General features: G+C 41.1%; 1 protein-coding gene and 2 long non-coding RNA genes across 7 annotated transcripts; 2 read left to right on the top strand and 1 right to left on the bottom strand.

The window, feature by feature from the left end:
• Window positions 1-505: 505 nt before the first annotated feature.
• On the top strand, window positions 506-4,520 carry LOC118514362. Of its 4 annotated transcripts, none has more exons than XR_004906597.1 (5): window positions 507-808; window positions 903-1,080; window positions 1,192-3,297; window positions 3,379-3,461; window positions 4,012-4,520. It is a non-coding gene; the product is annotated as an uncharacterized LOC118514362 (long non-coding RNA). The 4 variants fall into 4 exon arrangements; XR_004906598.1 differs by having other exon boundaries at window positions 508-808; window positions 1,369-3,297; XR_004906599.1 differs by having other exon boundaries at window positions 513-808; window positions 903-1,431; window positions 2,879-3,297.
• Window positions 4,521-18,217: 13,697 nt separating this feature from the next.
• Window positions 18,218-19,714, top strand: LOC118514413. Of its 2 annotated transcripts, none has more exons than XR_004906613.1 (4): window positions 18,218-18,386; window positions 18,451-18,481; window positions 18,570-18,652; window positions 19,193-19,714. It is a non-coding gene; the product is annotated as an uncharacterized LOC118514413 (long non-coding RNA). The 2 variants fall into 2 exon arrangements; XR_004906614.1 differs by having other exon boundaries at window positions 18,226-18,318.
• Window positions 19,715-22,265: 2,551 nt separating this feature from the next.
• LOC118514189 lies at window positions 22,266-25,334 on the bottom strand. The gene is made up of 5 exons (XM_036060879.1): window positions 24,052-25,334; window positions 23,798-23,907; window positions 23,666-23,746; window positions 23,527-23,592; window positions 22,266-23,463 (listed from the first exon to the last, which is right to left on the bottom strand). Exons 2-5 carry the CDS (start codon window positions 23,874-23,876, stop codon window positions 23,354-23,356), a joined length of 336 nt encoding a protein of 111 aa, XP_035916772.1. The 5' UTR covers window positions 23,877-23,907; window positions 24,052-25,334; the 3' UTR covers window positions 22,266-23,353.
• Between the last annotated feature and the right edge of the window lie 1,233 nt (window positions 25,335-26,567).

Here is a 26,567-nt window from a genome sequence, read left to right as displayed (position 1 = left end):
AGTTTTGTTTTAAACCCTGTTTTTAAAGATCAGTGGTTATTGACAACATCAAACTCTATAGTTAAATTTGTAAGGGTGGAAATCTCCTCCTAAAATATTTTTATTATACATGGCATTCAGTACGAAAATAACGTAGATTATTTTCACGTTAATATTGAATAATAGTGAAATAGGTATTTACAAACTAAATTCTTTTCTTCCATCAATACCAGTCACCCTGACCATTGAATCTATAAAATGTAAATTAGTTGTCGTTAATTTACCTCCTAAACTAAATACTCCTAAAATAAACTAGAGGACGTTATTTCAATGTAGATGAATTTGTAGACGATACTTCTTCTTCTTCTTTGGCACTACAACCTCGAGAGGTCTCGGCCTGCCATTTCTGGCTTTCTGTGACTTAATTTTACCCGTAGAAAAGTAGTCAGCCTTAAGTACGGGGAGGCGATCTGGATGGGATTTGAATCCCGGCCCTGCCGTGTGAAGACCGGCGCCGCTGTCGCCTCGGCCACCGGACCGCCCCAAATACACCCACACTTATATTATTTATTCCTTTGTTACACAGTTTTAATAATAATTGATAACATATTAATGGTGGTGGAATTGGTGGCAGTAAAATTATTATGGTAATTAAAACCTAGTACACAGTTGGAAGACAGTAGAGATGCATGAGGATCAACAATCCAACTAAGTTGAAATGAGCACCATTCTTCAATTAGCAATAGACGATGACGACATGGAATAATGTCCTTATACACGAATCGCCAGGAACACATCCTTTTCAGAAAGGAAAAGAAGTAAAAAATGAGTAAGGCATCGGTTCTGAAGCTTGTATAATGTGCTTGTAATTACGTTTTATTTCACCCATATACTTTGCTTCTTCTTCAACATGTGCAATTCAGGAATACGATTTTATCCAGTCTGCCTTACACAATGCTCATCGTTTCCTACGGCTAGAAGGAGATGTGTATCGAACTCCGGTAGCCGGAAAATTGTCTGTGTCTCACTCAACATCGGACGGCAAGTCGAGGGAATCAGTTTCATCATAATGTTTTAATAAATACAAATTTAACAGCACAGGTACCTTAAACACAAAACTCAGAAATCGAACTGCTTCCACAATTTTTTTTTGCTTTCTCCGTATACGATGGATCGCGACAACCATAACCTTTTTTCCGGGGGCCCACACAGGAAAATGAGGAAACTGGGACGAAATTTATTAAAGCTATTTTACCGATGTCGAACATAAGGGAAAGTTTACCATCGATTTAATGTTGTACAGTATCAACGCTTTTACTAACCGCGTATTGTGTATCCAATTTAATTATATTTCCATGTATACCACGTCTTTTATCGATCCTCTGGAAGCACACGAGCTCAATCAGGACGCTTTTCTATCACGGAAGAAGGAAAGCACATCATCAACTATTAGTATGAGCTTCTAGCATTTCAATCCATAACGACTAATATGACCCGGTAGCAACAATATTCAAATGACAGCAATATGCAACCCAGTACCGTACGCTACACAAATCACTGAATAAGTCATCAGTTGGCTGATGAATTCTGAGAAACGTTTTAACCCTAACCCAACAAAAACTGCAACCTTCTCCTGTAGTTTAAAATATCAACAATCAGTTGTCTATGGTGCATACAGCGGAAAACTTAAACTTAGTTGTAACTCGTTTCGAAGAAAATAGTGCACCAAACATCATCGTATCTAGCCATGTGATTGAATTTCTTGGAATGTAAAATATTCTTCTTTTACATGTAATGCAGTTGCGATTTGCGCAATATTATATTTGTCTTCACACGGCAGGACCGGGGTTCAAATCCCATTCGCACCGCCTCCCCGTACGCAGGGCTGACTACTTTTCTACGGGTAAATTCAAGTCACAGAAAGTCAGAATGGCAAGCCCAGATCCAGAAGGTTGTAGTGCCATCGAAGAAGAAGAAGAAATATATTTGCTCCTTCTTGCACTCGCATTAGCCGTGACCTGGAGAACTGGATGGAATGGTGCCAGCTCGTACCTATCATCATCTGGATGAGAGTGTAAGATGTCTATTGACAAGTGCACATTATATAGAACAAAGGCTCTCACCTATCATGCAAATGATAGTGTGAGAAGCCGATCGATGAATGCATATGGTCTCCAGGTCACGGCCGATGCGCTTCCGCCTGCCGTTACGTTAGCTAACCACAGCAAGATACTCGGCCCAACGAACGGGGAACGATCTGTACAGAATTCGTAACCGTTCCTGTCATCGTCTTAAAGACCAGCGCCACCGTAACCAGCTATACTAATTGGATGCAAAAATAATAATCTGGAATATTTTAAATTTAGACTATATTTTTATTACTGTAATTTAAAAACAGCTACAAAAGCTTTAAAAAACAAAATAATCCTTCAAAGCGTTTGCTTCTAGCCATGATTCAATAATTATCCACATTGCAATTGCATTTTATGTAACAGACGATTATTAAGCATTATTTCACAATCATGGTGAAATGAAATGGTTAGAGGCGATGAAAATTAACGTACTATTTCCTACAAATCGAGTTTCAGTTAAGTGTCTTTTTCCCCTTCCATGCTACTTGTGCATCTGATTATTGGTTTTTTAGACTATGCAAAACATTAGAACGTTGCTGTTTTTGTTCGGTTAGGGCTAAGACGTTTCTAATCATTCATCAGCTAACTGAAAACTTATTGTGTGATAAGCGTAGCTTACGGCACCGTGTTGCGGAAGCTATCGTTTGAATTTTGCGTTTTCTGGGTTTTGTTGGCTCATTCTTCGGGAGTTTTTGTGCAAAGCATCATCATCACTTACTAAATACGTCCTTTTCTCTTTTTAACTATACTTCCATGCACCCATCGAGTTTCTTGCGTTTTGGAGCACATGTGGACACAAACCATCACAAGCGGCAAACAAAGGTATACCCAAAAATCCTACCAACTATAACTGCCATCTCAAACCCCACTACTTCCTTCCCTTTTTTTTTCTTATTTTTTTACATGAAATGCTCTCAACTATCATTTCTTGGGCTCACTGCGATGGCAATGCGTGAGGGCAAGCCTGGATTAAGTCAACTCGAGGAGGAGTTTACTGGGCAAACAATCCATCGTAACTCTTGTATCGAGTGATTGTGATCGATGAATCCCACATTTATCGTGGATGGTTGGTTGATCCAGGTTGTATTATGAAGATATCCCTCCTATCCCTAGCTATCCTCGCTCGTTTTTATGGACACTCGAATAATCTTTCAGGAGAATATGCATTTGAGTTATCATCAACAAAGTAAGAATTGAAATATTAAAATAGAAAATTGTAAATTGTAGCTAATCCTACCATGTGGTATATATTTCACATTATTTACAGAATACGGAATGGACGGGATGGACGCTTAAGGCAACCAGAATTATTTGCATGTTTAAGCAAATGGATGGATTTGTAACTTAGAAGTGAGTATGTAACATCTAACTATTTATTAACGGGATGGTGATATTTAGTTGGACCAACAAACACGTAATTTAGAAATAATTCTGTTGTTTTTAATTTATTATGAACGGATATTTTGCAAGGCTTACTCTTTAAACAAAAACTTAAAAATGACTTAATCTAATAATAAACATCAAATTAACATCAACAAAATTAAATCTTAATTCTTACCTTACTTAACTACTGCGGGACCTACGCTAATGGCAACTAGACTTATTTACAAACTTAATTCTATGAACATTACCACTATGATTTCATTTTAACTTTATCCATTCCTTTACCTGTGTATCTGTACAATTACCACCTAATTCCTTTATAACGAACAAAATATTTTTTAATTGGCAAAACGGTTTTTTCCGTTTTCCCCCTTCCTGTCCAAGAAAACTTTAATAAAAGATTAGGGTCTAAAATCAAATTTAATGTATCACTAGCAGGCTGTTTTTCGTTGGTGTCTGTTGCTATATTCAGTTTTACCCACTTTATGAATTCTTCTCTTTCTTTTACATCTTCCAGCTTAGCTTCCAGGAAAAGAAGTTCTTCTACACTTTCCACAGAGCGGAATCGTCCCGGTTTGTTAGGCTGGCTAGTGTTAGCTAGTGGTTGCTTCTTGCCCATGAATTCTTCCAGCAATCCGGCTATATATTCTACTCTGCCACTGAGCTGCCGAATTTCCTGTGTAATTATGTCCTGCCGGACCTGGACGTTCGCAAGCATTCGACGCATGGATTGGAATTCCTGCGCCGAACCCGTCGCGGATGATGATACCGGCATATTGTTGTTGCAGTCGGAATTTTGCTTTGAATCCATCTAAAATTGAAAAAAGCGTTGTTAGGGACATTTTAACTTTCCACTGTGTTATTTAAAACAGTTTTTTCTTACCTTTTTGCGAAAATAATCTAAACACTCGTCACAAGACTATCCTGAACCAGAACTAAAGCAAAATGAAATGTTCACCATTCTTCGAATTTGAATTTTGAAAGAAGAATAAATGTATGTGAAAGCAAAACAATATCACAACGGCATTCATAACGCGTATCGAGAGTGTTCACTAACACATACACATTATGCGGTCTCACCAATACCCTCATACATTTGGGCCACAAACGCTCACGCACATTACCCCATAAACCCGAATCCGAACGTCCTCAGAATGTCCTCAGTCCATGTAAAAACGTCCTCAATTTTGTATGGCCGGCGGGCTTGTGACACAAAATTAGGACGTTGCATGCGAATTCGAGCACTTGTATGACGAGTGGGCAATAAAAAAAGTGTGAGGGATACAGTTCAGGCGGAAAAAAATGGTTTGTTTTATGGAATTATCTGGAGTAAGGCAGTGTAGTGCACGAACTTTTTGCTGAAGGATAAAACACTATCTTGCTCGCACTCGCCATAAATATAGCGCTCTCTGCAACGCAAACTCATGGTCACGGTTTAGTATAGATTTTAGGATGGCGATGTTGGTGGTGTGAGTGAGTACCGGGCGACGGTTAAAACAGGAGTATGGTTAGTTGCTCATAAAGTATAGTTTGACATTTCTCGCTGTTCTGTCGCAAAGAGTGGTAATACGAAGTTTTGACACGAAAAAAAAAGATGAGCAAAGGCTGGATAATTAGTGAAATGTTTGAGGATAGTGATTCGAGGATGGAGAAAATACCGGAGGTTGAAACCAAGAAAGGATTCAACGAATGGCTATCGTGCTCCTGGCCGTTGAAGCAATTCGACGAATCAGTTCCAACAAATAAGCGAAAGGCTGTGTGGATGCGTTTTCGTGATCAGTTCGAGAGGATAGTGGCGTGCAAGGCGTCTGTTGATCCGAAAACCCGAGTGACGGGCCTTAAAATTTTTGCGGAAGCTATTTGCTGAGTATAATCGAGATGCAGCAGCGGAATATGGCACCTAAAACTCCAGACATTTACAAGGAAACGATCCGAGCACTCGATACTTATTTCAACAATTTGTGCGATGCGTCGAAAGAGCGACTGAAATTCCGGGAAATGAGGATGAATGCTAAGGAGCCGTTTGCAGATTGGGTGCTCCGCCTGGAGAAACAAGCAGCTTTATGTAAATTCGTGGAGGCACAGCGGGAAGAGGAGAAGATGCAGGCTATAACAAGGCGTTCGATTCAGACAATTGCCTATAAGTTATACGAAATGGCAAGTATTTTCGGAAATAGCCTGGAGCGGGTGGTTAGTCACGGCAAACATTTAGACTTTATCCGCACGGAGGCTTAGGAATTAAAACCTTATAGAATGGAGATGGCATCTCAACAAGCGGAAGAGGATCAGCGGTCAGTGTTGAGACCAGTGAACGCTGTAAGGTCGTTGAACAATGTAGCTCGTCGGGATAAGCCTTATAAATGGGGATAAGGTTTAAATGGGACAAAAATCGGGAGAATGAATTTCGAATGACAAAAATGCCGAGAAGGATGATGGGCAATGCAGTTCGAGGTGTGGACGTTTTCATACTTGGGGCCGTTGCAAGGCGTTCATGGCTAGGTGTTATACGTGCGGAAAAACCGGCCATTTTGCGGAATATTGTTTTGTGGCAAAAGGCAAAGCTGACATGAAGAAAAAAGCTGGGCGAATTAATCAGGTAGAAGGCGGGTTACAGTGAAAATATAATACAATAACATTGATAACTTTGTGACGGAAATATAAAAGGAAAAAGGAACTTGCATATTTTCAACAAAAGATTGACTTATTTATTTACTTTTTTTTCTTCTCTCTGTTTCGTTCTTTCTTTGTTTTATTTTTTTGCTTTTTGTTGATTACTGGTGAATTGACGTCATCTGGTGGTGTAAACGAACCGCGGTTCGTGAATTGTAAAATTGGATCATTGGTGATTAACTTTTGGTAGACTCGGGAGCATCGGTTAACACGCTCACTACCAAAAAATTGAGTGAAATCAAGAAAGAATGTCGTTCTGTGGTTCAATAAGTGATATTCCACCCAGAGGAGAATTTAAGAGGGTATGCAACTCAACGTTCTTTAGATGTAATTTGTTCATTTAAGGCGTGTGTAGAAGTTAAGGATCGCGAGCAAAGTAGGCAATTTGCTAAGTTTTTTGTAGTAGATGGCACAGAGCTACCCCTTCTCGGGTTTGAGACAGCGTATCAGTTGGGGTTGCTTTTCAACAAATTTTCATTTCAGTTGCTTAGAATAGGTCTGAAAGAACAATGAGGTATTTATTGGACTAATGGCATCGAGCTTGGACTATCACTGCTGGGCAGTTTGAGGAACACTGTGCGCAGGCAAATGTTTGTACTGTACATATTACTGTTTTCTTTTTGTATTGTTACAGTCCAGATCCGCTACACGGAAGCAAGTTCCGCTTCACACACTAAACTACCACCAACACAGCAACTGAAAGCAATAGACCCGGACCAAACCATCAACACAACCTCCACCTTGGACGTGGACAACTACACTGCAATCTCCACACACCGACAACCGACCATACCCGGGATAAGGCAAAATAACAGGGAGGAAATGCCTTGTTAATATTTGTGAATTTGTAATCGTCAACACATGCGGTGTTGACAATACGGCGTCATGCCGTAATACTGGAATTATAAATAAATAAATAAATAAATAATTCTTGCATTTAACTTTGTATTGTGACGTGAGATATTAGTCCTAATGGATCAAAGACACTCATTATAAACGATAATACTTGTCTTTTTGTAGGAGGTCGTAATTTATTGAGGACTTCTGGTGGAAGCTCTTTCAATTTGGCTCGAAAGTCTATGTTATCTTTTCTGGTATTCCAGTATATCCCTAAAATTTTAGAGGATTCGTTATTTTTACTGTCCAGAATTTATTTTGTCTAATTCAACTCTTTCTTGTGGTATTGACGTGAGTAATTCTTTTTTGTTTGAGCAAAATTTTGTTATAAATAACCCGCCTTCTTGGTGAGCTTGAATTACTTGTTCGATCGTCTCCTTGGCATCTTTTAGAGAGTTAATACTGTCATTAAAATCATCAACATAATATTGATTGATAATGGGTTCCAATGCAAGAGGGTATTTTTCTGTCAATCTCTCGGCGTTATCGTTTTTAGCGGCTTGAGCGCATGATGGTGAGCATGTCGAACCGAAAGTCATGACTTGCATGACATAGATGTCAGGATAGCGGTTTTCACAATCTCGCCATATAAAGCGTTGTGCGTTTTGATCTTTTTTGCGAATTCGGACCTGATGAAACATTTCTTTTATATCTCCGCAGACGGCGTATTTACCTTCACGGAATCTAATAAGAATTCCAAATAATGAGGTAGTAGCATCTGGCCCTAAGAGTAACGCGGAATTAAGAGATTGTCCTTTTACTTTGACTGCGACGTCGAAAACGAGACGTGGTTTCGGAGGATACTTGTTTTTATTGATTACAATAAAATGTGATAAATAAAATAATTGGGATACGTTCTTCACCACTTCCCATGGTTCCAATTTTCTTGCGTATCCTTTTTTCACGTAATCTTTAAATGTTTCCATTGCCCATATTTTCAATTTCAGATCCCTATTTAATTTTCTTTCCAGGCTTGCTAGCTTCTTCTTCTGATTCTGGAAGTTGAGTCACTGGTTTGACACCAAAATTTGCGATCGAAAAATAATTTGTCATCTTTTTTCTTAAATCTTCCTCATCTTCATTTATTACCGTGGAATAATTGGGCCCTTGGTTTTCGTTGGGTTTTCCATAGATCAACCAACCTAATTTGGTCTTCATCGCGATTGGGTCACAAGGTTTTTCATACCTGTGAGTTATACCCAATAACAAATGATTGTGTTTTATTCTAATAATAATTGTAGGTTGAGCCTTTCCAAATGAATGAATGGGTAGATTTTTCAAGTCGGGATATTTATTGCTAAGTTCATCGTCTAATGTTTGAATCGGTAAACTAAGGTTCTCAACAGATCTTACGTCCTTCAGAACATATCCCTTTTTCGTTGCACCTTTTATGCTTAGCTCTACGCTTTGGCTGTTTTTATGGTCTCCTCTTTTTCCCTGTGTTTCCCCATACCAATTGCAATGGTATTTCCTTTCCTTGAAGGTCAAGCGCCCCTGCGATTTTGGCTTCCAACAGTGTTAGGGAGGATTCTGAATCCAAAAATGCGTGTGTTTTAATTTTTTTGTCATCGTTCATCAGTGTTACTGGTAAAACTTGGTGATGGGTTAACATTCCTTGGTGCGGTCCATGATGGTTATTTACCTTTATATGGGATTTTTTGTTCGTGAAGATGAACGCATCCACGTTGTGAATGTGCGGATATTATTTTCATTTTACACAGATTATTACGTAGCTCAAGATACACTAAATCTGTTCTCCCGAAGGAGCTCTTTAAGCGTGCCATTATTTCTGGCACGTTTGAAGAATCCAACATTAGTTGTTGATCGCTTTTGAGGGCTGGTCCATATAAGGCCTGTTTAAGGCGGTTTAAATTCTCTAAATTAGAGAATCTTCCCTCCTCATTAGTATCATCAAATGTTTGTTTAAAATTTGACCATTCTACAGGATCCCCTCCAAATCTCGGCAACTGCATAAGCGATTGTCTTTTTAATAGAGTTTCTATGTGCGGCGATCCTTGTTTGTAGTTCTTGTATTTGCTCTTTTGATTGTTCCTGTTGACCAATCGTGTTCCAATCGTGAGAACATAGCCTCTGTTTTATCTGTTTCCTTACTGGCAGATTCTTTGGGCAATCTATTAAGCTCATACGCTATTTTTTGACACTTTACACAAAGCCAACATTCTTCTGGCTTTGGTTTACATGATAGTTTGGCACATGTTAAATGAAACCACCTATCACATTCATAGCATGAGCTCATGCTTTCTTCGGAAGTGTCTTCCGCCACGCACAATCGGCAACTGCATGATGTGTTTGTGGTAAATTTATAAGGCATGTCGGCGAATCTTTTATCTATTAAATAAGAAAGTTTGACTTACAGTTTTTCGGTGTTACCTTTACTTGAAGTGCCCGGTCGTCTTGATCTCGCTGATCCTTTACTCCGGAGTCGTACTAAAATACTATCGGCGCAGATAGTCAACTGACTTACTCCGTTCAGATCCACCTTTATGAGAACTCTTTCACCCGTGCTTATTGCTAATGAGCTTTTATCATGCGCTGGTAATCTTATGTCCTCTAATTTTGTTTACACTCGAACACTTTAATGCGATCGCAACGTCATTCAAACGGTTAACTTATTGCGGTTGTCCACGAACTGATTGTTAACCTTTTACGCTATGATTCGATTTCTTTCATAAGACGTTTTCCTAGAAAATTTTTATTTCTCAAACATTTAGAGTTTCTTTCGAGTTTGTTACGGTTATTTTTAACTAACTTCACCAAAATTGTTGAGATTTCACTTTTTGCATTTTTAACCTTTGATTTTATTCGTTAATTAGTTCGCGCTCTAGTTCAATCAACACCGAGCACAAACTATTCCGCGTAAGTACTCCTTCCGAGTACCTTCTTACCGAATCCAAAAATTTCTCGATTAGCGGATCCGCCGTCTTCTAAGTGTTCTCTAATGGATGTTGTTAGCTCGTCCACAGGTTCGTTATCACTGGAAAACCTTTGGTAAGTTACCTGGTGTTCTTCGTGGCTTAGGCTGTAATCTCCTAAGATCATCTCGTGGCGTTCCACGATATCCAGGTGTATTTCTCTATACGATGGCGGCGGATTTACTTGTGCGTCGTCCCGCTCTACCTCGTCCCGATCCCAGCAGTCGTCAAACCAGTCAACCGGTATCGGGGCTAGGTCTTCGGTGTCGTCGTCTTTTGGCCAATCGGCACGCCAATCTTGATGATCCACGATAGGCTCTGGGGCCGGTTCGTCCCAGCGATCTTCTTGCCAATGGTCGTCTGCGTCTTATATGGCGTTGGCTTGTAACGCCACCTCTTCCACAGCCTCCCAGGGTTGTTGTTCGTGGTCCGGATCTTCACACCGATTTTCAAGGTTGGCCGGAGCACACATCTGGCGGTGATGCCTGAACGTTTTCGGAGTCCGTTCTACGAGTTGTTTAACGCGCTTGGTTTTTAAACAACTTCTCTCTGGAGCCATCAATTGTTAATTCGAGTCGACCAAGCGAAGGAGTGATCGATTCGGGAACTCTCCGCGCAGATTCCTAGCCTTGCCAGAGTTGCTTGAATCAGGCGGCTAATCTTTTTTTCTGGATAACCAAGAGAAGTTTTTAGCGGCGGACTCGCACTTGACTAACTCGGCGTGGACAATGGGAATGCCGTGGCGCGACCAGATGATTAACCTTTTTTCCTGGATAACCAGGAGAAGTATCTAACCGTGGATCTTGCTTGGCTTATTTTCGCCTAATTCTAACGACGGAGTGGGGAGACACCAAAGTGCGGGACCAACATCCGTAGGGAAGGCAAAGGTGAAACTTTCCCGATTCTGTAAGAGAACCCTAGAAATGAAACACAAGCTTCTTGCTTGAGGTCGAATTACAAGTCGATTTTATTTTCAAAAAATCCTGTCTTATATACTAAAATTCTGTGGGAAAAAGAACATGAAATGCATTACATCGATCTTCTTCATCCTAACGCGGTATGCCGATACGTTTGATGCTATGCATCGTCCCATGCATATTCGATAGGATAAATCTGTAGCTCAAGTGCGTATGTTTATTTTCCTATCTTTTGCCTGTGCGTCGTTTACCCTATTCGTTTAATGTTTTTTTCTTCACTGTACTACGGATAATACGTGGTTGGCCCCTTTTTCGTGAAACTGATTGCGCAACGATAATGTATATGCTGGGCTCTAGCTTTAACCGTTTTGTTAAAGCCCATGTTCTTTATTCTCGTATTTTACCACAAGGCCTTTATTTATGATTTCCATAAGTCTGGATATTGTCCCTCTTCCGCTTTTAATAACGCACCATACTGTCGTTTTCTCAAGGTAAGAGGTCGCCATCTGTGAGTTCAGGTTTAGGTGAAAGATATTTAATTATTTAAAGTTGTTTATCTAACCTTCGCATGCCGTTAAATTTATTTCAATTCGTCGCGTTCGTAACATTCCGGCCCTCGTAAAACGACTAGTTTTACCAGATAAACGTGACGTAATTACTTAGATATTAGATTGTTAATGCCCTAGTTGATTTCACTCGATTTAAATTTAATTTCCGGAGGCTGCTGAAGAAATTGTAGATTGGGCTGTTGTTTGTAGACATCCTTCTGTTTGAAGATTCATCATTTTGTTACTTGTGTCAGGGCCGGTTATAAAAATGCTGTGCCGGTTATAAAATAGGCCGGTTTTGGTGTTAGGCAGACGATGTAAATGTTGATTGTTGATCGAAGGTGTTTCATTTTGGGCGTTGTCTGTTCGATTTTTCATCATATGGTTTTGATGAGATAATAGATTTGTAAGAGAGTCCCTAAATGAAGCTAGTAATTGCCGACCAATTCCGTAGATGTCGTACAGTATTCTTCCATGTACAATGGTAAGATTTGGTTGTTGACTTGTTATTACTCTATGAATTACATACAGATGATGCTGTTCTCGTATTTCTTTGCTCGTATATCATGTCTTTCATTTTTGCAGATTTTCATAGTCGTAGACTCCACTTTCCATCAGATTTGGTTAAGGTATATATGACCAAGTTGTAATAATGTCGGTTGTTATTTCTGGATGAGGGGTTGTTTCTCTTAACCTCTGATCAATGGTGTACCATCTTCCACCAATGTTAAATTTAGCAGGTAATATTGGAGAACAATCGATTTGAGTACGTACCTCTTTGTTGTAACATTTTCTTTATGTTGTTATATTTCACTGGTATTTCCTGATAGCAATCATCTTTTCTGTCGTAAGTAACGAATACTGGCTTGCATTCGAGAATATACCATACTTTCGCGGCGACTACTGCTGTATAACGTGGACGTTTTACAAGATTTGAAACGAACTAGCTGGGGTTTGAGCGTGAGTTAACAACCTGCGTTGTCAACTCAGCATTTCCTAGTGTTGTCAACCGCCACCGGCCCGAATGCACACGATCAGCAAACAGCGTCGATCAGCAAACCGTGTTGATCTTCTGACCTAGTTACCGATTGCAAAACATGCAATAGCCGAATCAGCAATAGTCATCAAGAATCTTCAATACCTTTCCCTTCCCTATCCAATTCCCAATAACCAATTTGTGTGTAAATCAAACTTAATAAACTCACTCCGATTTTGACCGCAGAACAAGCAAGTCTCGATTTCCTTCGTCTGTGTCCGAACCCTATAGTTTTAACTCGTGCAAGCGCTAGTTTGGTCTCCATTAGCGCTTTATCTATTTTACACATTTCTGTCATTACCGTTGTGTAAACGTCATTCAGCTTCTGTCCTAGATAACTTTCTACCAGCGTTATTTTGGAGTTAAAATAGGTTAAAAGATCCATGTTTCTCCCATTTACCGCCTTGAGTTTGAACGGTGATTGGTAACCGTTTAACTCAAGGATGCAGATTCTCGGGTGATCGGTTACGTAGCTGTCGAAGCCGCAAATTTGTTTTATGTCGCGGGCCCTTATGGAAAACAAATTCTTTTGTTATTAGGGTGTACACAGCATTTTTATAACCGTTAACTTTGTCGTTGTCAAACGTCTTGTTTACCGTGCTCTCGTATATTATCTCAAATTCGGTTCTTTCGCACAACCTTTGATGATCTAACTCCCAAGTGAAGTATCCGTATTCGGCGTCGAGACACCAACCGGCACTATATGGACACGTAATACCATTTCTTATTAATTTTTGGTCGTCTTCGATGTCCGCTGATGCTGTGTATTCGAATCGCCTGATTTCGAACTCGTAAAACACCAATGCGTTCTCCCCAGTATAGATGGACGTCTTGTAGACCCCTCCGGTGCACGATGAGCCCTTGACGCTGCCAATTACCAGTGTTTTACCTCTTATTGTTTGATTACGTCTAATTTCTGTTATTTTATGATTAAACGTGAGTGAAATTTCTCCTGAATTTTTCCCTCTTGATGGAAATTTGTAATATTAATTTCTTTGACAGATTTTTCTACTATATTTTGCGGCCACTTATCTTCTGGCATTTTTAAGAATTGTGCCCTGTTAAGCATATTGAAGGTTTTGTTATTATTTTTGTCGCTTCGTCTGCTGGATTGTTTTCTGATGGTACCCATTTGTATTGATCTACCGTTGTGATATCTAATATCTCGCCGATCCGGTGCGCAACAAAATGTTTATATTTGCGGTGAGATGAATTTATCCATGCCAGAACAGTTTAAGAATCATTCCAGAATATCGATCTGGTGATTTTAATTCGTGTTTTTTTCTATAATTGTTTCCCATAGTCTTACTCCTAACAGAGCTGCTTGCAACTCCATTCTAGGAATCGATAGTACCTTTATAGGAGCTACTCTAGCCTTAGCAGCAAGAAATTGGACGTGAGCTCCAGTGTCCAGTGTCTGCGCTTCTAGCATATAAAACGGTTGCAAAGCAGCATATAAACGGTTGTATATCGGATGCATCCACAAAAACGTGTAATTCTATTTCCGATTTTGGCGTGTTTAAAATCCATCTCGGAATGCGTATATGATTGACCAATTCAACACGAACTAGCCAGTCGTTCCACATTTTGTTTGATTTATCCAAAATTGGATGATCCCATTCATTTGTTTCCTTATGTAATTCTTGCATTAAATTTAGCAGTGGTCTTGCCTGGACCGCTTTTGATCCTGGGAGACTTTAACTCCCATGGAATCGACTGGGGGTGTGATAAGGATGACATTCGCACTCCTATCATCCGAGATTTCTGCGACCGATTTGGTTTTTCGATTCTAAACTCAGGAGAGGCAACTAGGATGCAGACACCTCAAAGTAGGGCGAGTGCACTGGACCTGTCTCTATGTCCATCAGCAATGGCCCTGGATTTTAGTTGGAAGGTGATCCAGGACCCTATTGGCAGTGACCACTTGCCGATAGAAATTTCCTACATCAAGGGAGGATGTCCAGTAGAAGGAATCCCCGTTAAATGTCACTTAACGATGAACATCGACTGGACGAGATACGGCGAATTAATAGCCGCTTCGCTTTCTCTTGACTTGGAAGATTTGTCTCCTGTCCTGTGTTGTTTCAATTATAAACAAGTGCGCCCTTGAGGCCCAAACATGGCACTCCCACCAAGCAAGGACATTTAAAAAACCTCCCACTCCTTGGTGGGACAAGGATTGCCAAGCGGCTTTTACCAAGAAGCGTGAGGCATTTAAAGCCTTCCGGGACACGGGCTCGAGGTCCTTATATGAACAATATAAAGGACTAGAGAGAACGTGCAAAAACCTGTTGAAGGCGAAGAAAAAGGGTTATTGGCGTAGATACGTCAATAATCTAGACCCCGCCACTTCACTTAATTCGCTTTGGAGAATGGCTAGAAGGATGCGAAACAGCAACAACATCAATGAGAGCGAAAGCTTTTCTGATGAGTGGCTGTATGAATTTGCCCACAAGCTTTGTCCCGATTTTGTTCCTGCGCAAAGCTTTACACAACATGCGCCTGGTAGTGACCCTAGGATGGATTCACCGTTCACAATGGTAGAGCTATCACTTGCTCTCCTATCAAGCAAAAATTCCTCCCCAGGTCTGGATCAGATTGGTAGCAAATTGCTTCAAAATCTTCCTGACATAGGGAGGAAGCGTCTGTTAAGTATTTTCAACAATATGTTGGAGGTCAACGGCGTCCCGCAAGAATGGAGAGAAGTGAAAGTTGTCACTATCTTGAAGCCTGGAAAACCGCCCTCAAGACACGATTCGTATCGGCCAATATCGTTACTGTCGTGTCTGAGGAAACTCCTTGAAAGGATGATTCTTTTCCGGTTAGAAGAATGGTTGGAATCAAACAACCTTCTCTCGAATACCCAGTTTGGTTTTCATAAAGCCAGGGGTACTAATGACTGCTTAGCCCTTCTGGTAACAGAAATAGAGCTTGCTCGTGCACGCAAGCAAAACATGGGATCTATTTTCCTGGATATACAGGGGGCATTTGACTCAGTATCACCATACAAGCTGAGTCAAAAATTAGAAAATGTGGGGCTGGGTCCAAAGTTGAACAACTTTCTGTTCAACCTTTTGTCGGAGAAAGCTATGTATTTCAACAATGGTCATGTGCAACTAAAGCGGACCAGTTTCCATGGACTAGCACAAGGGTCCTGCTTGAGCCCCCTGCTATATAACTTCTATGTCAGTGAAATAGATTCTTGCCTAGCTCCGAACTGCAGCATTAGACAATTAGCAGACGACGGCGTCATATCTTTTGCAAGCAGGGACGCCACCGAAATACAACTTGCTTTACAAACCACTTTGGACAACCTTGCCGAGTGGTCTGAAAACCTTGGTATCAAGTTCTCTGCAACGAAAACTGAGATGGTAGTCTTTTCTCCTTTCAGCGGCACGACGAAAAACAGGGAGAAAATACTATTTGACCCGAAAATTGATGTCTTTTTGTACGGTGAAAAGATATCAACTACCGACAATTTTCGATACCTTGGTGTTTGGTTCAATTCAAGGCTAAACTGGAGTACACACATCACCCATCTGGTGCAAAAATGCAGTAAAAGAATCAACTTTCTAAGGACAGTCACAGGATTCTGGTGGGGCGCACATCCATCAGACGTCCTGCGACTGTATAAGACAACGGTACTATCCGTGTTGGAATATGGCAGCATATGCTTCCATTGGGCATCCAACACGCATATCCTCAAACTGGAGAGGCTACAGTATCGTTGTCTTAGACTCGCACTAGGGAGCATGAAATCCACACATAACATGTCCCTAGAAGTGATGACCGGAGTGATGCCGCTAAAACTTCGTTTTGAGATGCTGTCGCTTCGCCTTCTAGTCCGTTCTTCAGTATCAAATCCCTTGATCGAAGACAATTTTAAAGCGCTTCTAGAGACAGGTTCTAAGAGCAAGATCTTGAAAATCTACGAAGATTTTGTTGCCCTACAAGTGCATCCTAGCGCTCCACAGGCATTAAACCGTGCTGCCCATCCTGAGACCTACAGTTCCCTTTTAACAACAGATTCCTCGTTGCACGAGGAAATTAAGACCATACCGAATGATCTTCGCCCGATGGTAGTTCCGGGCATTTTCAGGGATAAGTATGGTCATTTAGACCAAAGAAGCCAGTATTATACTGATGGATCATCCTCTAAGGAGGGCACCGGCTTCGGCGTTTTTAGTGAGTCCGCCGAAGCATTTTTCAAATTGCGGGAGCCGTGTAGTGTCTACACCGCAGAACTAGCCGCAATCTTGTACGCACTATTGATTATAGCAGCGAGACCTTCGGATCAGTACTTCATCTTTACAGATAGCCTTAGCGCTATCGAAGCACTACGATCCCCGAAGGCTGTTAAGAGTCAGGATTTCCTGGTCATTAAAATCATAGAATTGCTTGGCTCCATGTTCGCCAAGGCGTTCAGGATTTCGCTAATTTGGGTACCTTCTCATTGTGGAATTCCCGGCAACGAGAAGGCAGACTCACTGGCCAAAACAGGCGTCCAACAAGGCGCATTTTACGACCGTCCGATCTCGGCACGAGAGTTTCTTCGCCTACCACAGCAACTTTTCCTGTCTCGCTGGCAGAGCATGTGGGAGGCGGATGATCTCGGGCGATTCCTTTTCTCGATCTCTCCGCAAGTGTCCCTGCGGCCTTGGTTCGGTGGGCTCTCTGTTGACCGGGCATTCATACGCATGATGTCTCGACTTATGTCGAATCATTTCGCGTTGAATGCTCATCTTCAGCATATAACTCTGGCTCAGACGAAGGTGTGTGGCTGCGGTGACGGATTACACGATGTGGATCACCTTGCGTGGAGTTTGAAACCGCAAGACCCTCCTTGTTGAGCGCAGTCGAGAGCATCGGCAGACGACCGGGTATAGAAATAAGAGAAGTGTTGGCAACTAAGGACCTCGCCTACATGAGGCTCATCAACCGATTCGCCAGAGACAACGGTCTTATCCTTTGATTCCGCATCCCTATTATCCTTCCAATCCACATCCGCCACTCCTTTTGTTATGTGTTGTGTTGTCTTTGTTGTAAATGTTTTACGTTGTGCAACGTGCGATCCGTTGACGGAGCAATTGCATTCGAGGGCAATTTTCTTATTGCCGTTCAAAGGAGGCAGACTTGTGTTTTTTTTTTTTTGTCTGTATTAGTGTGCTGCAAGTCAGTCCAGCTTTGGTACAGCGGGGTCGCCTGGGTTGGCGTTGGGCGCGGGAGTGGTCGGCGGGTACAGCTTCGTAAACAGTGGAGTCACTCCAGCTGTTGCGAGATGGAATCCGCCGATCGCTTTTGAGTTCGATGTTGACTTGGTCGATCACGGGCTGTGACATTGCTGGGCTACTTGGAGAACATTACACGCAGAAAAATTATGTTTGTACTGTTCAAATAACTGTGCTTGTTTGTTTCAGTCCAGACCTACATCACACACTGCAATAGTCAACCGGAGCGAACTAACCCCCATCGAATCCATAGCAACAGCAATAGAACCGGACCAAAAAACCTACAACACACACACACCCACCCAATAGAAATGGACTACAACCACCCATCTTCCGTCACAACCGAGCATGCCCGGGATATGGCAAATAACTAGGAGGAAATGCCTAGTTAATTTTGTTAATTGTTTTTTTCGTGAATGTAATTCACAGTCACCACATTCAGTGGTGACAATACGGCACCAGTCCGTCATACTTTATAAATAAATAAATAAATGCACTCAACTATCATTTCTTGGGCTCACTGCGATGGCAATGCGTGAGGGCAAGCCTGGATTAAGTCAACTCGAGGAGGGGTTTACTGGGCAAACAATCGATCGTAACTCTTGTATCGAGTGATTGTGATCGATGAATCCCACATTTATCGTGGATGGTTGGTTGATCCAGGTTGTATTATGAAGATATCCCTCCTATCCCTAGCTATCCTCGCTCGTTTTTATGGATCTTTCAGGAGAATATGCATTTGAGTTATCATCAACAAAGTAAGAATTGAAATATTAAAATAGAAAATTGAAAATTGTAGCTAATCCTACCACATCAATTAAACTATATATTTCACATTATTTACAGAATACGGAATGGACGGGATGGACGCTTAAGGCAACCAGAATTATTTGCATGTTTAAGCAAATGGATGGATTTGTAACTTAGAAGTGAGTATGTAACATCTAACTATTTATTAACGGGATGGTGATATTTAGTTGGACCAACAAACACGTAATTTAGAAATAATCCTGATGTTTTGAATTTATTATGAACGGATATTGTACAAGGCTTACTCTTTAAACAAAAACTTAAAAATGACTTAATCTAATAATAAACATCAAATTAACATCAACAAAATTAAATCTTAATTCTTATCTTACCTAACTACTACGGGACCTACGCTAATGGCAACTAGACTTATTTACAAACTTAATTCTATGAACATTATCACTATAATTTAATTTTAACTTTATCCATTCCTTTACCTGTGTATCTGTACAATTACCACCTAATTCCTTAGTAACTAACTAAATATTTTTTAATTGGCAAAACGGTTTTTTCCGTTTTCCCCCTTCCTGTGCAAGAAAACTGTAATAAAAGATTCGGGTCTAAAATCAAATTTAATGTATCACTAGCACGCTGTTTTTCGTTGGTATCTGTTGCTATATTCAGTTTATGAATTCTTCTCTTTCTTTTACATCTTCCAGCTTAGCTTCCAGGAAAAGAAGTTCTTCTACACTTTCCACAGAGCGGAATCGTCCCGGTTTGTTAGGCTGGCTAGTGTTAGCTAGTGGTTGCTTCTTGCCCATGAATTCTTCCAGCAATCCGGCTATATATTCTACTCTGCCACTGAGTTGCCGAGTTTCCTGTGTAATTATGTCCTGCCGGGCCAGAACGTTCGCAAGCATTCGGCGCATGGATTGGAATTCCTGCGCCGAACCCGTCGCGGATGATGATACCGGCACATTGTTGTTGCAGTCGGAATTTTGCTTTGAATCCATCTAAAATTGAAAAGAGCGTTGTTAGGGACATTTTAACTTTCCACTGTGTTATTTAAAACAGTTTTTTCTTACCTTTTTGCGAAAATAATCTAAACACTCGTCACAAGACTATCCTGAACCAGAACTAAAGCAAAATGAAATGTTCACCATTCTTCGAATTTGAATTTTGACAGAAGAATAAATGTATGCTCAAAATCGACAATACGGCGTCATGCCGTAATACTGCAATTATAAAATAAAATAAATAAATGTATGCAAAAGCAAAACAATATCACAACGGCATTCATAACGCGTATCGAGAGTGTTCACTAACACATACACATTATGCGGTCTCACCAATACACTCATACATTTGGGCCACAAACGCTCACGCACACCACCCCATAAGCCCGAATCCGAACGTCCTCATAATGTCCTCAGCCCATATAAAAACGTCCTCAATTTTGTATGGCCGGCGGGCTTGTGACACAAAATTAGGACGCTGCATGCGAATTTGAGCATTTGTATGACGAGTGGGAAGTTGTGCGAACAAGTGTAAAATATGTCTTGCTCCGTAAATATGTGGAACCCGTCCGAATTGTACAAGCGCGTAACGTGTGTTATGATGGTTCGAGCCGGCCATACGAATGCCGAAATTCGGAATGCGGCGATGTGTTCGCTGAACACCGTAAAAACAATATGCGTACAGCTCGAGGAGTGTGGTGAAGACGTGGATAGTGTTATTGTACGCAAACAGCATAGCAGGCGGTCGGATTGTGTGCGGACCGACGCGTTCCTGGCCGGATTGCAGCAGCGGGCGACGGCCGATCCCGGCGTCGGCATTCGGGCCCTGGCGCGAGACGTTGGCGTGGCCCCGAGCACCGTCAAGGAGGCGTTAAATTAGGACCTGCGGTACGCGTCGTACAAGCGACGTAGGGGACAGCTCATAACAGCAAAAACGCGCGAAAAGCGGCTTGCCAACGCTAAGCGCTTGCTGAGCTGGCTGAAGCACCCGGCGCAGCCAGGCACGTTGTGGTTCTTCTCTGGCGAGAAGAACTTTTGAAAAGGCCAGAAGCACAACGTACAGAACAACCGCTGGCTCGCTTACTGTGCTGCTGATGTGCCCCGTGTGCCGCAGACGAAGTTTCCTCAGACGGTGTTCGGTGCGTCTCGTCGGAGAGAGACGTGATGCCGCCTCACATTTTCCCCCAGGGCCTTCGGCTGAATGCTGACGGGTACATAGACCTGCTGGCCACCGTGGTGAAGCCGTGGCTTGAGATGGTAGCCGATGGGCGGCCGTACGTTTGGCAGCAGGATTCTGCACCATGCCATACGGGCGTAAAAACACGCCAATGGCTCATTGCCAATTTCGACCGATACACCAGCACCGACGTTTGGCCACCCAGCTCCCCTGACCTTAATCCTATGGATTACTTTATGTGGGGCACAGTTGAGCGGGACACCAACAGGGCGTCCTGCAATACCAGAATAAAGGCCAGAATAAAGGCCGTGTTTGCGGCCATCCCCAGAGACATGGTTGTCCGGGCTTGCGCGCGGTTCCGGAAGCGGGTGCAGGCGGCCATCGACGCGGAGGGGGGGTACTTCGAATAAAAAATGCGGCAAAAATGGTAAGCTAAACTTTGTAGAATTTTTTTTAAAATATTTAACATCAATTTGATAAAAATTCCTTTCTTATTCCCTCAGAAACTGACAAATTTATCTCGAACACCCTGTATATTTCAGGTTTAACAGGCCATACTGGTTATCAAGGGTGTTTAAAATGTACCGTAGTCGGTACATACTAGAATGAAGCACATACAATGGTGTTTTCAGGCATTAACGCATCAAAAAGAACAGACCAAGGCTTTAGAGATGACGCGTACAAAGGGCATCGTAAAACAACGACACCGATTGAAGATCTGATTGGTATCGACATGATTGAGGACATTATTATAGCGGACCGCTTACATCTTATAGATCTTGGCATCACTTAAAGATTTCTTGTTGGTTGGCGAGATGGGACACTTGGCAGAAAACGATGGTCATCGCGGCAGGTGACTCAGATATCAGAACGACTGGAAAAGATTTCAATCAAATATTTGCAATATTGGAAAGCATCGAAGTTCGCATCCTTTCTGCACTACGTGTCAATAGTTATTTTGAAGGAGCATCTTTCTAATGATATTTTTAAACACTTCGTGTTACTGTTTTGTACAGTTACCTTGCTCTCCTCCAACATATACAAAAACAAGTGGCAATTTGCTGGTCAGTTGCTGGACCGCTTTGTGCCAGATTTTGAAAAAACATAAGGCCAGAGATATATGAGCAGCAACGTGCATAACCTGCAACACGTGTAAGGGGGAGTAGAACGGTTTGGGTCATTGTCGTCTATTTCTACATACCCATTCGAAAACCAATTACAGCATCTTAAACGGATACTTCTAAGTGGATGGAAGAATTTAGAGCAAGCAATAAACCGCCTATCAGAGTTTGATGAATTTAATCTTTCTAAAGCATCGAGCCGGATAAAATTTCCCTCAATTACAGAAATTATTTGCATGTTTAAGCAAATGGATGGATTTGTAACTTAGAAGTGAGTATGTAACATCTAACTATTTATTAACGGGATGGTGATATTTAGTTGGACCAACAAACATTAGGGAAAAAAAGGGAAAAGGGAAAAAACAATAACCATTTATGTTCGCTCCGGTTTTCAGCATCGTAACAACTTAAGAGATTGTTGGTTTCTTACAAAAGAAGAAAAAATAGTTAAATTTCACTCATCTAGCGAGTTTTCAGAACACACAAGCAAAATAAAAATTCAAGGCTATGAGCTAAAGGTAAAAGGGTTGATATTTGATGATCCGATGGAATCCAGCGAAATATTCACCTTTAAAGGATGTAAAAATAGTTTATCCGCGTTTCAGATGGAAACGTCCGTAGAAGAAATAAAATGTAAATTAGTTGCGGTAGCTACGAATCGTAAAAATGAAGCAATATTTATACCACTTATTCTTACACTAGTCTAATAAACCGTAAATAATATTTTCTTTCTTATTTGCAATAAATGAGGCACTGTCAAACAATAAAGCCGTTTAAATTGAAAAAAATTAAATAAAAGAGGATAACATAAATCTAGTTCCTTAAAGTTTTCTCATTAATAATTGATTGTTATTAACATGTACGTTGTATTGGTAATTTAAACTATGCTATTAAAATAATATTATAACTTATTTTATTACTTCATTATAAGAATTGTTGTTGTAAAAAATATGGAACAAGTTAGTAATGGAATTTTGTTAATGGCAAACTAATAAAAAAACACTTACAAAACATGCAATCCTTACCAATTCTTTTTTTCATTTACCTTGCAGAATGTTATTCTTTCCTCACCGAAATGCACCCGAGAATGGGCATGATTTAATTTAGTTTTTAAAAACTTAGCTAAGTTATTAGAACTTACAAATATACTCGCGTTACTTCCTATAGTTTCAAATAAAACTAGGATGTTATTGAAAGCTCGTAATTCTATTTTTCTTTCGCCTATAGTGCGTCTAAGCCCTGTCGAGCTACATTTCGCAAAGAGGTTCTTACTAAAAATTAAGTCTATTAACATATGCAAACGTCGCTTCACATGTGCATCTATAATTTGCGCATGTAACCAACGCGCTACATTTTGCCTACAATTGTTATCCATTTCTAAACGCTCCTCAAAATTCCTCATTTCTTCTTCGGTTTTCAAAGGTTCCAGCGTTCTGTTCTAGGAAGTAGTCCTTCTCTCGGACAACTAGCTGCCAGGACTTCATTAAGTGCTTGGGTTTGTCTATCCGAGTTTTTTAATAATAATTCCATCTTACAGTTGAGCTGCGTTTTCAGAAACTCGACTTCCTACGATTTTATCTGCTGCACATAAAGTTTTTTCATGGCGAATGTTAGCTCGTCGTCATTATCTTCTGCTTCATCTTGCGCAGATTGGCTTAGTCTTCTTTTTTTGACGTCTGAAAAATAAGGCAAATTTGAACATACATTTGAACACAAATATAACAAAAAGATAGACTTACTGTCACAAGGAATACGTGTTTCACTTTCAGATGCAACATTGGTGGATGTGGAAATAAAATTGTATTCTGCAATAAGAAATTCAAAAAAAAACCAAAATTACGATAAATTGCTGATTATGTATAATCATTTCAAACTTGCCTTGATGCAGCTCTTCCAACGGTTGTCTATTTGGAAGAATTCGAAATGCTGCCGCTGACGTTGATGGTTTGGGATCAGCATCTACAATATGCAAAAGAAGATGTATTTAACTATGCACTGAGGGCCATTTACCTTTTACGATTACAACAGTGTTTTCCTTTCCAATGTCAGTAGCTTTGACGAATGTATAGTACTCCGATGATAAGGTCATCTTATCTGGTCCTTTATCCGTCGATATTTTCCTTGAAAAACAAAACCGGATGATTCATACATTACACTGCATCATGCCACGATGATTCCGTTCGAAACCATGGATGCATCAAACTCAATATTGATTTTAATCATAGTTTGCGAGTTTTCATTTAACATAACAGCATTTTTTTTACCCCGGTGCAGTGTGATGAGCGCAAAACAAAACTAACTCCGCTTCACACTACGTCATCACAACTAAAAAGGAACATCGGATCGCGCGAGTTAAAACTCAAAATGTTTTTATGTTGGGGATGATCCGCTTTATTCGCCTCTTGTTTGCTGGAGGATCCGATTAAGACTAACTTAATAATTATTTTTATGTTTATAAGTTTACAGTTATGGATATATGAGTGGTATGGAAGGGGAGGAGGTCACGGTCACACCAAGGAGTTGGTTCGGCCACGTGACGTTAGGAATGTTCCGGCGTCGGGTTCCTGGTCTCACGGTCGGAGCAGCGTTGGCCGGCCGGAATGCTGAGGCGTCGAAATGTTGATCGTCCCATGGTCGAGGCGGTGTTGGATTACATCGTCGTCGAGTACCGCTGATGATGTTGTATGTTGCCGATGTTGAATACGGTAACTCGCCCCCTCCTAAATTTGAGGCTCCGTACGAAACAGTTCTTGCATCGTGATCGGCTTGAACTCCGATGCTAACATCATCCTACTTGTCGACGACGTCTCCGTTCCGTTATTTTGTGGAGTCTGAGTATCTGGCATCGCGTTGATTTGTATCTTGACGTTACTTTTCTTTTTCGACAGGTACACATACACCGAAATTATTATCAGTACCAATAACGGGGTGCTAATGATACTGCTTACAGACCATTTCCAGCACCAGGATAAACTAACTTTATCTGGTTCATATGCTTTCGCAAATCGTTGTGTAGATCGTGTAGATAATCGATGCTCAGGTTTATCACTTTATTGCGAGGTGTATCCTCTATTCCAAATATCGGCAAATGGATCGGTGAACCGGGGATGTCTATTACTTGCGTCGAAACCATTGTCTTGTTAATCAAAATATCGCAAGAGTCGTACGATATTGATATTGATCCGGTAAGATTTCGCCCATGAATACCACATGTCGAATCTAGGATGTACCATTGGTCTGTGCTGATCACGATGTTGCCCGTGTTGACATTGATGTCCTCTGATTTCGAAGGATTTGCCACATAATCGCAGATTGCTGACTGCCCTTTAATCAGATGCGGGATGCACGTTGAGTTGTCTTCCTCAATATTTTCTGCGTGGTAGATGTCGTCTTCTAATGTTGACACCGTGAACATTTGGGATTTGATTGATAGGTAAAGGGAATTGGGAACATGAACTTTCTTATTTCTATTCGTAATCGCATACACCTGTATTTTTCGATAAACTCTTGATTCCAGTTTAGGGACGCGAATCATTAATAAAAGTTCGTTCTTGTTAACAGCTACCTTAGTTGTTGTTTTTGACAAAGCTTCTATAGCTGTATGTAAAATTCGCGATTATCAAATCTGTTTCCTTTTTACTTAGTAGGCGTGGGTTAGTAATAGATAATTTTGCCAACGTAATGCTTTCCACAATAATGCTTAGCTTCTCGGTTAAATATTTCAGGTTAATGTATATTTATTTATTTATTTATTTATTGAGTATTACGGTCCGATGCCGTATTGTCACCACCGCATGTGGTGACTGTGAATTATATTCACGCAGAAAAAACAATTAACAAAATTAACTAGGCATTTCCTCCTAGTTATTTGCCATATCCCGGGCATGCTCGGTTGTGCAGGGAAAATGGGTGGTTGCTGTCCATTTCTATTGTGAGGGTATGTGTGTGTTGTAAGTTTTTTTGGTCCGGTTCTATTGCTGTGGCTATGGCTTCGATGGGGGTTAGTTCGCTCCGGTTGACTTTTGAAGTGTGTGATGTGGGTCTGGACTGAAACAAACAAGCACAGTTATTTGGACAGTACAAACATGAATTTTTCTGCGTGCAATGTTCTCCAAGTAGCCCAGCCATGATACAGCCTATGATCGACCAAGTCAACATCGGACTCAAAAGCGATCGGCGGATTCCATCTCGCAACAGCTGGAGTGACTCCACTGTTTACGAGGCTGTACCCGCCGACCACTCCCGAGCCCAGCACCAACACAGGTGGACCCGCCGTATCAAAGCTGGGCTAACTTGCAGCACACTGCTACAGACGAAAAAGCCTGCCTCCTTTTACGGCAGTATGGACATCGCCCTCGAATTATACAGCCCGGTCAACGCAATACCCGTTGCACTACATAAAACACTTACCACAAAGACAACACAACATATAACAAAAGGAGTGGCGGATGTGGATTGGAAGGATAATAGGGATGTGGAATCAAAGGATAAGACCGTTGTCTCTGGCGAATCAGTAGACGAGCCTCATGTAGGCGAGGTCCCTAGTTGCCAACACTTCTCTTATTTCTATACCCGGTCGTCTGCCGATGCTCTCGACTGCGCTCAACAAGGAGGGTCTTGCGGTTTCAAACTCCACGCAGGACCACAGAAGGTGATCCACATCGTGAAATCCGTCACCGCAGCCACACACCTTCGTCTGAGCCAGAGTTATACGCTGAAGATGAGCATTCAACGCGAAATGATTCGACATAAGTCGAGACATCATGCGTATGAATGCCCG

This window comes from Anopheles stephensi, chromosome X (assembly GCF_013141755.1).
Source record: "Anopheles stephensi strain Indian chromosome X, UCI_ANSTEP_V1.0, whole genome shotgun sequence".
Taxonomy (NCBI): Eukaryota; Metazoa; Arthropoda; class Insecta; order Diptera; family Culicidae; genus Anopheles; species Anopheles stephensi.
Note: the sequence above shows the minus strand (reverse complement) of the source record. Positions and strands in the feature narration are given on the sequence as shown.